This window comes from Triticum aestivum, chromosome 2B (genome assembly GCF_018294505.1).
Source record: "Triticum aestivum cultivar Chinese Spring chromosome 2B, IWGSC CS RefSeq v2.1, whole genome shotgun sequence".
Taxonomy (NCBI): domain Eukaryota; kingdom Viridiplantae; phylum Streptophyta; class Magnoliopsida; order Poales; family Poaceae; genus Triticum; species Triticum aestivum.
Genome location: NC_057798.1, coordinates 11,294,128 through 11,305,907, shown reverse-complemented (window position 1 = coordinate 11,305,907; position 11,780 = coordinate 11,294,128). Strand labels below are relative to the sequence as shown.

The window sequence follows — 11,780 nt, the reverse complement described above, 5'->3', positions numbered from 1 at the left end:
GGCAGCAACTAGTGTTTTGCAATAAACCTCGAACGTGTAGACGAAAGCTAAATGAAACCTCAAACTTTAAATCCCGAAAATCAACACACCGAATTTTCTGATCCCGGTCTATTTTCAACCTTGAGTGAGTTCTCAAACAGGGATTGTCAGCATGGCATGTTAAATCCCAGGATTATTGGCTGTGCAGTCGACTGGACCGGCCCATCAGCTACGAGCGCGAAGTAACAAAAACGACTCGGGCCAGAGTCGAACTAGCAGAGTTGAGCTCAACACGCTGGCCAATAGTACAGACAACTCCGAGTGATATAATAAGAGGCCCGATATATTTAAGGAGACATCGAAGCGTTGAACTTTGGAAACATTTTTTAGGCGCAAATAAATATTCAAAACATAAATAATTTTGGAAATGTCTGAACATTTTATAAAGTGTGAGCACTTTTTGGAAACTCCGAATACTTTAAGAAAACAACTGTTTTTTAAAAAGCAACAAATTCTGAAAAAGAGAACTCTTTTTTGAAACATATACATTTTCGAAACCTGAAGAAAATTTGAAAGTGCGAACACCTTTTCAGAATTGTAAAACCGGATATTTTTTTTGAAACCTGAACAAATATGTAAAGAAAATGTTTGTGACATCTAAAAATATCAGAGTTTTGGTAAATATACATGGCATTTCAAATAAAATATAAAATGTAAAATAATATTTGTGTGATTAAAAAATAATTCAAAAAATGTGCTTGTGACATTTAAAAAAAATTGTATACAATGTAAAAAAATGTTTACGTGATGTAGAAAAATGTGGCATATCCTTAAAAGACTAGATGTGACATGTGTTTAAAAATAGTGTATACAATTTTCAAAATGTGTAACAATGTAAAAAAATGTTTGTGTAGTTTATAAAATGTTTATTGTCGTTAAGAAAATGTAAAACGTGTATCTGGAAAAATATACCGTATATTCAAAAAAAGTATTGAAAACATTTATTTTAAATAAGTATGTAATGTGTTTGAATAATGTCGAAAGTGTATCCAAAAAATATTTCATGTATGCACTAGAAATGTACGTTGGGTACTGAGAATAATTAAACTTGTGTAGAAGAGAAAACCAGATACAGGTAAAGAAACAAAATAAAAACGAAAAAAACAATACGAAGGAAATCAAAAAACATAAAAACAAAAGTATAACGATGAAAGAAAAACCAGAGAAAAATAAAGTGTAATAAAAAACAGAATAGAACTGATGAAAAAAACAGAGCAGCGCGAGCAACTACACTAATGGCCGGCCCAATTTAGCGAATACCAGCTAAGTCCTCTCAAGGTTCAAAATAGACCGGGATCAAAGAGTTTGGTGTGCTGATTTCAGGGATTGAGAGTTCAGGGTTTGATTTAGCTTTTGCCTACAAGTTTAAGGTTTATGTTGAACGTTTTCCGGTTGATGGGGTTGATGTATATGTCTCTTTCTTTTTCTTTTTATCTTTTTTTTTGCCAAAATTCATGCATGCCTCATTCTTCTTATAATGGTTTGGTATTCAAGGCAAAATTAATACAGAAGTTGAGTAGGTATTTTTGGAGTGCAGAGAACGGTCAAACTTGATCGCTAAGGCTAAATATAAAATGTAAATGAAATTGGGTATCTTCCTATCACTATATGCACATTGGTTGTCTGGTCCACCATGCGGGTGTTAGATAGAACTGATACGGTTGTCCACGAAATGGATCAAACAATCAACCTAGTGGAAGCTATACATGCACACGGAGAGTGCAATGTACACATGCTTGTGGCATGGACGGTGCTCACCGCTGACATGTCCCAGGGCTGCAGGGCAGCCGTACCGCCGTCCTACCCATCGACGTGCATGCCATCAGTCGGTCAGGCTTTTCCGGCTGGTTTTCTCCCGTGGCGGCAGCTCTGGGCAACAAGGTGAAGAGACAGGGGCGCAACTAGGGTTTTTGCATCGGCACCTCTGGGAGAGACTTGCCGTCCGTCTCATGTCGAGTGTTTTTCAGTTGGATCGGTGTGTTGCTTTCTACTTATATTGGTTTGGTATTGAAGGCAAAATTAATACAAAAGTTGAGTAGGCATTTTGGAGTGCAGAGAGCGATCAAACTTGATCGCTAGCTTTAAATATAAAATGTAAATGAAATTGGATATCTTCCCTGTGATCACTGTACGCACATTGATTTGGTACACCCACAAAAATGACCATGAGATAAACAAGAGCAAACAACTGACAAAGGCTGCTAGCGACGATGGTGTAACATAAGCTGATGGGTAGTGGGCTAGTTATATCGGCATGCGAACCACGGGAACCACCAGAAGGTCATGTTTCCGTCGTGAGGTTACTGTGACGACCTCTGCCATATCCAGGTCCACCGCCGCCATCCCGTGTGGCAGCTCCCAATCAAAGTGGTACAAGATACTAGCAAGCGCAAGTTCCATATTGGCCAGCCCAAACGTCATCCCGGGGCACATCCTTCGTCCCGCCCCAAATGGTGTGTACTCAAAGTCTCCCCCCTTGAAGTCAACGGTGTTGAATTCAAACCTCTCTGGCATGAACTCCTCTGGCTTGTCCCAATGCATCGGATCCCTACCGATGGCCCAAGCGTTCACAAGAACTGTAGCCCCCACTGGCACGTCGAACCCGAGTACCTGGCATGGCGAGCGGCATTCCCGTGGTAGTAGCAGTGGCAGCGCCGGGTGCAACCGAAGAGTCTCCTTGATGACTAGGTGTAAGTAGTGTATATTCCTTAAGCTCTCCTCCATCACTTTGCCTTGCTCATTGAGCACTCGCCGAACTTCTCCCTGCACCTTTTGCATCACCCTCAGGTTCTTCATGAGCTCGGACATGGCCCATTGTAGCATCGTTGCTGAGGTCTCACTACCTGCGACAAATAAATCCTACAAGCAATGGTCGGACGTCTTCAGTGCGCGACATATATATTCCATGTAGATGCATGTATTATTGAAGTAGTACCATCATGTGGTTAGTCGTAACTAGCTTACCGCCATCAGGGCTTTGATCGTGTGTGTGGTGAGCGGGAACTCCAAGGAGTTATCTTCTTTCTGGATTCTCAAGAGCACGTCAACCAAGTCCTCCTCTTTGTCACCTGCGGCTCCTTGTGGCACTTGGTGCTCCTGGATGATGGTTTCCATGAAACCCATCATTTCATGGTGGTGGTGCTTCATCAGGCGTGGTTTTCGGCTGATGAGCATCGCTAAGCGTGACGATGGATAGAGGTCCGGCAAGCCGGGCCTCGAGAATAGCTCCATACTTTCCCCCATTAGCCGAAGGAACGTCTCCCGGTCCTTGAACCGGCTGCCTATAATGGCGCGCACTGTCGAGTCATTGACATACGATGACAGTAGTGCGCTAAGGTTCATCGCCGCCCCGGGTGTTGCCGTTGCCGTCAACACCTCCTGGAGGAGGCGCTGGACCTCCTGCTCTCGGATGCTTCTCGAGGACTGCACGCATCGGGCGCTAAGCAGCTCCACGGTGCAAATTTTGCGCAGCTGCCTCCAGGCGTTGCCGTAGGGCGCAAAGATGAGCCCCTCTGAGCCGTCAACAAGGGTCAATCGCTTGATCATGCTGATGGGGCGTGTCGCGAAGGCCACGTCGTGTGTCCTCATGACCTCGCGGGCTGCCTCTGCCGACGAAGCAACCACGATGGGCAGGTCACCGAGGCGGAGTAGCATCATCGGGCCATGCCGCCGGGCAAGGTCGCGCATCCTATGGTGCGGAAGCTTGTCCATCATGTGGTGCAAGTGACCGATCAACGGGAGCGCCCATGGCCCCGGCGGCGGCCTGGGGCCGGCTCGAAGGCGCGCCGCAAGGATGAAGTAGGCCAATGGGATGATGAGTACTCCAAGTGCAAGCAAGGGATTATGGCTTGCGTCCATTGTTTTTGGTGGGTGAGTGCCCAGCTCAAAACGCACCATCACAGGTTCATGAGAAAGATGGATTGGATACTTTTGCAAGTGCCGGCCATTACATACTACTAGTACTTATGAAATTAGTTTCCAAGTGCCGGCCATTGGCCATCATATACTACTCTTTTCGTCCTTAAAAGAGTGTACTTTCAACTTTGTTGTAGGGTTAAACTATCTCAAAGTTTGACCAAGTTTGTGCAAAAATATATCAATGCTTCTGAAACCAAATAGATATATGACGAAAATATAATTTATCATTAATCCAATGCTACTAATTTGATGGCATAAATGTTGGTTTATTATTGTATAAATACGGCCAAACATAAAAAAAGTTTGACTTTCCAACAAAGAAATACACTCTTTTAAGGACGGCGGGAGTACATTTGTATAGCTGCCGGCATTATTGAGCAGTAGTAGTAATTAACTTAGTGCCTACTTGGATGTGCTCAGTGATAAGAGCAATCTTTTCTTTAATTTGACCGAGTTCTTGCCTTGAAAGTTGTTAAGTCTAATTGTTGGCTTCCCTAAAAAAACAAAGTATAATTGTTGCATCATTGCAATGTTTATAGTACAAAAAACAAAACATGAGGAGTAAAAGCCAAAGATGTTAATTAGTTGGTCAACTCCCGCACCTGCCCTTTTGTCCTGACATGAGAGGAATCCGGAAGAAATATCAGATAAGCATCGTACTCGACGACTTTTGTTTCTTCAGTTCAAACAAGCAAAGCATCCCAGTCACAGGGAAATATCTTAATCTTCTGTAGTAATCTACACGCTTCAGATCACTACTTTAGTAATCTACACACTTTTATATCAGTTTACAGAGGGAGTAATTAAGAGCAGTACTGTCGAGATTTGCAAGAAAGAAATACTGTGAGCACCTTATGATTACTTTTGTTGTAAATATAAACGTTATTTTCGCTCTCAATGACAAATATAAGCAATCCAAAATGCAGTTAAAGTATATTATTATACGTGGTATGTTCTTATAATGTTCTTATATTCAACCTGGTAGGATTGAGCACAAGCATATTGTATATGGGCAGAGCTATTGCACTTGTATTTTGAATGGAATATACACGTTTTGTATGGCGAAGTATTGGTAGATGTAAGTACTTTCCCAAGGCTTCAAACTGAGGTATTGTGTGTTGTTTTACCCCAAATATGGGCAAAAAAACTGGATCAAGTTGCTTCAAGTTCCCGTGCGGCCCATGCCGGTCTTTTTTTCCAAGTGGGGTCTCACAAGTTCATTGTTCAGTCATGTATCCGATGATAGCTGGTACCGTCAACGGGGACTGAGTGAGAAATGGCATCCATGACAGCCTTGAGCGTCTTTCGACACCCAATGAGCCAACATGCCGCTGAAAGCGGGAATGAATGCAAAGACAAAGAAGATATCCTGAAGACAATGAGGGAGGCTTGCACACACGTGAAGGCCGAAGGTGCATACCAACATGAATAGCACAACAACCACACGAGCTCATGTGAATCGCACGGTCGCAACACTAGTGATTTCCCGCATGTTGGAAGGCAACTCGTCGGGTTCTGGTGGTTGATCTAGGCAGGATACCGTGGATCAATTTGGTTTTGTTGTCGGGTTGCGATGAGTGTCCAACTTCATGTCTGTTCCCATGATGCCATCCTCCTTCATATAGGCGCTTCATATAGACGATGGCCTTTCCCATCTCTGGGTCTGAGCATGGCTTGTGTTTAGTTTTTTCAGTGAAGAGTAGTCTTCAGTTTGATTCCATATGTGTCTATTGGGCTTCTTTCAAATAGGTTCATGGGCCTCTCAGACTCTTTCCTGGCAAGTGGGTCGTCATACATACACTATATGACGAAACTAACATAGCTAGATGGGCTGTTCAAAAAAAATGGATGGGCATGGCTGCGATATGCATAATATGTTGGTTTCGTGTCACAGCTGACTTATTCAGCTAGCATTTCCTATTCAATGCCCGCTAACGTGCATTTTGTTAATTGGCGTTGAAGGTGCGCTTGCCTGGGCTAGCCCATATACCCTTTTATTTATGTAAAATAAAAAAAGGTGCAGCCAACCGGATTCGAACTCACAAGGAAAATAATATATGACGCACGTTGTGTCACGCTGTGGAGGCTTCGCATAGGCTTCATGAGAGCCGGCCCATTAGCAGTTAGTGTAGCTATTATGGACAGGTGGTTTTCTCCCGGTTTGGAGGTTCCCTATCGGTTTTTCTTTTCTCCTGTTGGATTTTGTGGCTGGTTTTCTATAGGTTTTTTGTTTTTTGTTTTTCCTTTCTATTTAGTTTTTATTTTTGTTCTCGTTTTTATCTTTTCTGTTTCTTTCTTCTTTTTTATTTTCTTTCCTTTTTCTCTTTTTTCAATAATTCGCAAATTTTAAAAATGTTTAGAATTCCAAATTGTTCACAAATTTTAAAATATGTTCAGGGTATTCAAACCAAATTGTACACATCAATGTCGTTGCCGGGTTGCTTAGGGCCTTGGATGAGAACTGGCATCATAATGAACTTTCGCTTCATGCACATCCGAGGAGGAAGGTTATACATACATAGAGTCACGGGCCAGGTGCTGTGATTGCTGCTCTGCTCCCCGAAAGGATTAATGCCATCCGCGCTTAAAGCAAACCATACGTTCCTTGAGTCCTTTGCAAACTCATCCCAGTACTTTCTCTCAATTTTTCTCCACTGCGAACCGTCAGCGGGTGCTCTCAACTTCCCGTCTTTCTTACGGTCCTCACTGTGCCATCGCATCAACTTGGCATGCTCTCCGTTTCTGAACAGACGTTTCAACCGTGGTATTATAGGAGCATACCACATCACCTTCGCAGGAACCCTCTTCCTGGGAGGCTCGCCGTCAACATCACCAGGGTCATCTCGTCTGATCTTATACCGCAATGCACCGCATACCGGGCATGCGTTCAGATCCTTGTAGGCACCGCGGTAGAGGATGCAGTCATTAGGGCATGCATGTATCTTCTCAACCTCCAATCCTAGAGGGCATACGACCTTCTTTGCTGCGTATGTACTGTCGGGCAATTCGTTATCCTTTGGAAGCTTCTTCTTCATTATTTTTAGTAGCTTCTCAAATCCTTTATCAGGCACAACATTCTCTGTCTTCCACTGCAGCAATTCGAGTACGGTACCGAGCTTTGTGTTGCCATCTTCGCAACTGGGGTACAACCCCTTTTTGTAATCCTCTAACATGCGATCGAACTTCAGCTTCTCCTTTTGACTTTCGCATGTGTCCTTGCATCGACAATGACCCGGCGGAGATCATCATCATCGGGCACATCGTCTGGTTCCTCTTGATCTTCAGCAGCTTCGCCCATTGCAGCACCATCGTGCACATCGTCTGGTGCATCTTGATGTTCAGTAGCATCACCGTATTCAGGGGGCACATAGTTGTCATCGTACTCTTCTTCCTCGCCGTCTTCCATCATAACCCCTATTTCTCCATGCCTCGTCCAAACATTATAGTGTGGCATGAAACCCTTGTAAAGCAGGTGGGTGTGAAGGATTTTCCGGTCAGAGTAAGACTTCGTATTCCCACATATAGGGCATGGACAACACATAAAACCATTTTGCTTGTTTGCCTCAGCCACTTCGAGAAAATCATGCACGCCCTTAATGTACTCGGAGGTGTGTCTGTCACCGTACATCCATTGCCGGTTCATCTGCGTGCATTATATATAATTAAGTGTGTCAAAAATCATTACAGAACATCATGAATAGATAATTAAGTGACCAAATTAATAGAAGTTCATCATCACATAAAAACCAAAGTAGATACATAGTTCTCATCTAACAACATAAAGCTCTGCAGAGCATCTAAATTAATTAAACCATACATTGAAACTATGTAAAACATTTCAATGCGAAAACAAATGCGATCATAATCGCAACGAAGGTAACAACTGATCCAACGGCATAATGATACCAAGCCTCGGTATGAATGGCATATTTTCTAATCTTTCTCATCTTCAAGCGCATTGCATCCATCTTGATCTTATGATCATCGACGACATCCGCAACATGCAACTCCAATATCATCTTCTCCTCCTTAAGTTTTTTTTATTTTTTCCTTCAAGAAATTGTTTTCTTCTTCAACTAAATTTAACCTCTCGACAATAGGGTCGGTTGGAATTTCCGGTTCAACAACCTCCTAGATAAATAAAATCTATGTCACGTTGGTCGGCATAATTTTCATAAACAATAAATGAACCAATAGTTATGAAAAGATAATATATACCACATCCGAATCATAGACAGGACGAGGGCCGACGGGGGCGGATACCAAAACCATCGGCGCACTATATAAGATGCAATAATAAAAGTAAGAAAATAATACAAGTATCTATCTAAACAAACAAGTAATAATATTTTTCCTTTTAGAAAGAAGATAAGAACAAGAGGCTCACCACGGTGGTGCCGGCGATGAGATCGGCGCGGGTGATTGACGGCGGTGAAGACGGGGACGGGGCGTGACGGACCGCTAAACCTAGATAAATATTGAGGAAAATGAAGCTTGGCAGTCGAGCCTGGAGAGGCGAAACCTTAAGTAGTGTGACTCGGGCATTCTATCGAACACCTTGTGTGCATAGGAGGTGAGCTAGAGCACCACCAAGCCCTCTCCCCCTCGGCCAGAAAAAATAGAGCAGTGTGCTCTCCTCTTGCGCGAGGGACCAAAAGGGTTACCTTTAGTCCCGGTTCATTCCACCAACCGGGACCAATAGTGGTGGGCCAGAAGCCAGGACCATTGGTCCCGGTTCGTCCCACCAACCGGGACCAAAAGGTCCGGACGAATCGGGACCAATGGCCCACGTGGCCCGGCCGGCCCCCTGGGCTCACGAACCGGGGCAAATAGCTCCATTGGTCCCGGTTCTGGATTGAACCGGGACTAATGGGCTAAACTGGCCTGGACGAAAGCCCTGTTTTCTACTAGTGACGTCACTCCCTTTGTTTAGGGATGAGTAGGTACGGTTGGTAGTACATACAATAACATGCACGAGGATAGCGCGCGTGGTCTGCTATCTCTAAATTTTGCCACATGTATATATAAGAGAGGAGAGTATTTCCCCCTTGAAGCCGTGACATTCCTCCACTCTCGATCGCCGGCTCGTCCAGTTGCCGCCTCCAAAGAGAAGCCATGAATGCTGCTCTCACCGTCGCCGTAGCCGGGGAAGAAATCGACGAGGCCGTAGCCGGGGAAGAAATCGACGAGGCCGCCTCTCGGGCTCAGGCTGACATGTTGGAGATCATGTCGTCGCTCCCACGGTGCCCGGTGTACCTTACTCGCCACTACCGCGGCTTCTGGATCCGCGAGTTCGTCCTCAAGGGCATGGCCGCCGCTCAGGCATCCTCGAGCCAAGGCCACCCGACGTCTTCCTCGCCAGCTGCCCCAAGTCCGGCACCACCTGGCTCAAGGCGCTCGCCTTTGCGACGCTCAACCGCGCCAGGCACTTGCCGTCCGACTCCAACCACCCGCTATGCCACCGCAACCCGCACGACTGCGTCGCCTTCCTCGAGACCAGGCCCGTGCCTGAGACCATGGCGCTCCCTTCTCCCCGGCTGCTCACAACCCACATCCCCTGCTCCCTCCTGCCCAGCCGCATAACGGAATGCGGCCGGGTCGTCTACGTGTGCCGGGAGCCAAAGGACACTCTGGTCTCCTTCTGGATCTACAACAACAAGATCGCGCCGATGCTGCGCCGGAAGTTCGGCCTGGAGTCTCCCTCGCCCACGTTCGAGGAGGCGTTCGAGCTCTTCTGCGAGGGGCAGAGCAGCTCCGGACCGCCGTGGCGCCACGCCCTCGAGTACTGGGAGGAGAGCCGGAGGAGGCCTGGGAAGGTGCTCTTCCTCAGGTACGAGGACATGCTGCAAGACCCCACAGGCAACGCCAAGAATCTCGCTGCGTTCATGGGGTGCCCGTTTTCTTGCGCAGAGGAGGAGGCAGGGGTGGTGCAGGAGATCGTGCAACTCTGTAGCTTTGAGAAACTCAAGAGCTCGGAGGTGAACAAGAATGGCAGCAGCGCCATGATGGGCGTCAACAACGACGTATACTTCAGGAAGGGAGCGGTCGGCGACTGGAAAAACTACATGACGCCGGAGATGGCGGCGCGGCTGGACAAGATCGTCGAGGAGGCGCTTCAAGGTTCAGGCCTGACCTTTGGCATCTCCATGTAGAAGGGATGGGGAGCGAATTGTTGCTATGAAGCATAAATTTTCGTAATTGACAATCCCAAAGAAAATAAGGTCTTATGATTAAAGAATCTCACAAGTGATATTTATTTATTTATTTACGAATCACAAGTGATATTCTTTCAGATCATTAGTTTTCTACCCTATGAAAGTGACATGTATTAAAATAATAAATTTACTTGCTTAATCTAGTGACGAAATGAAAGTTGGTGGTTGTATGCGTCAAAAAAACAAATCGTACGACACCCCTCCAGTTTTTTTTTTCAGATCGGAAAAGCTTCACACACAATGTTTTATGGACATCACATGGACGATGATAAGACCTCACGTACCTTATTTATGGAGGATTTAATCGAACGGTGCTTACCTAGTGTCGTGCACGCATCGGCCCAATAATTATCGGCTGCGTAGCACTGCTTTTTTCAGATTTGATGATTCTCATCTAGATGAGATTTAGCTATGTCACATCTAAGTTTCCATCACACAAACTAATATGCTAAAATTTCCATGCTAGCGCCTGTTCCCACATTGCTGGTCACTGTGTCGGGAGTTGCTATGCCCCTGGTTTGGCCCGCATCTATTATCGGCCCCTTTGTCATTGTACGCGTGTTATTGGTCCGTTTCCACGAAGTGTGCTAGGGGCCATTTTTTTCCTATGTTGTATTTCTGATCTGCGATTTAGAAGCAAGAGTCAAGCCATAAAGGAGGGTTGTTTTCGCTGCACGCTTTCCCCTCTATGGGCATCTCCAACAGTGATATGATCATCGTTGGTTAAATTACCACTTAGACTGTTTTGATGACATGGCACATAATAAAAGAAGAGAGAGAATGAAATCATATGAACCTGAAGCAACGCTCCAGACACAAGCTCCGAGGCAAGCCTGTTCATTTATTTTATATTTAGTGGACCCACCTGATTATTTAACATAGACGCCATTGAAGAGCATGTATGATATGTTGTTGGCTGCTGACGTGGACACTTGTATCAATGATTGAACATACAAACTGTTGCAGATGCTCTAAGGGCATGGCCAATGGTTTAGCTTGGACAGCTGCCCCATGGTTCCACATAAGATGCATGCTGTCGTGGAGGAGATTGGTGAAAAAGACTATGCCTTGCAGAGGCTTGGTGGAGCCTGCAGAGGAGCTAGCTTCTTCAGCGAAAAAGTGTGGTCCTCCGAGATAGAAAGGTAAGAGAGAGAGTGCTCTGTGAGAAAACACCTAGCTATATGCAAGTAAAATTGGTGAAGATGGAGTCATTGTAGGACACAATAAAATGTGTGAAACTGCACCGTGCGTTGCATGATTGTTGCAATGCATGTAGCTCTAGCATGGTACTGCCTCCATTGTACATGCCCTAACTCCCATTCGATACTTGCCTTTTCCTCAGTCATCATTCCCCTTTGTTTTCCTCAGTAATCATTCCCCTGTGTCTTCCAGTGTGGACGGGAGGTAGAACTATTTTTGTGTTTTTTCCAGTTGTTTTTGTTAGAGCGGACCCCCCGCTTGCATTTGCTTGATGATGGAAAATGAAAAATAAAAGGTTTGCATGATCTTGATGATGTGGACATCTTGCAGGTTCATTTAATTTTGTACGTTGCACTCTCTCTCTCTCTCTCTCTCTCTCTCTCTCTCTCTCTCTCTCTCTCTCTCTCT

General features: G+C 45.2%; 1 protein-coding gene and 1 pseudogene across 1 annotated transcript; one reads left to right on the top strand and one right to left on the bottom strand.

Annotated features, from left to right (window-relative positions):
• Window positions 1-2,283: 2,283 nt before the first annotated feature.
• On the bottom strand, window positions 2,284-3,792 carry LOC123039925 (desmethyl-deoxy-podophyllotoxin synthase-like). The gene is made up of 2 exons (XM_044462897.1): window positions 3,004-3,792; window positions 2,284-2,898 (listed from the first exon to the last, which is right to left on the bottom strand). Exons 1-2 carry the CDS (start codon window positions 3,751-3,753, stop codon window positions 2,284-2,286), a joined length of 1,365 nt encoding a protein of 454 aa, XP_044318832.1. The 5' UTR covers window positions 3,754-3,792.
• A 5,109-nt stretch (window positions 3,793-8,901) lies between these two features.
• Window positions 8,902-10,254, top strand: LOC123039924 (flavonol sulfotransferase-like; annotated as a pseudogene).
• Window positions 10,255-11,780: the final 1,526 nt, after the last annotated feature.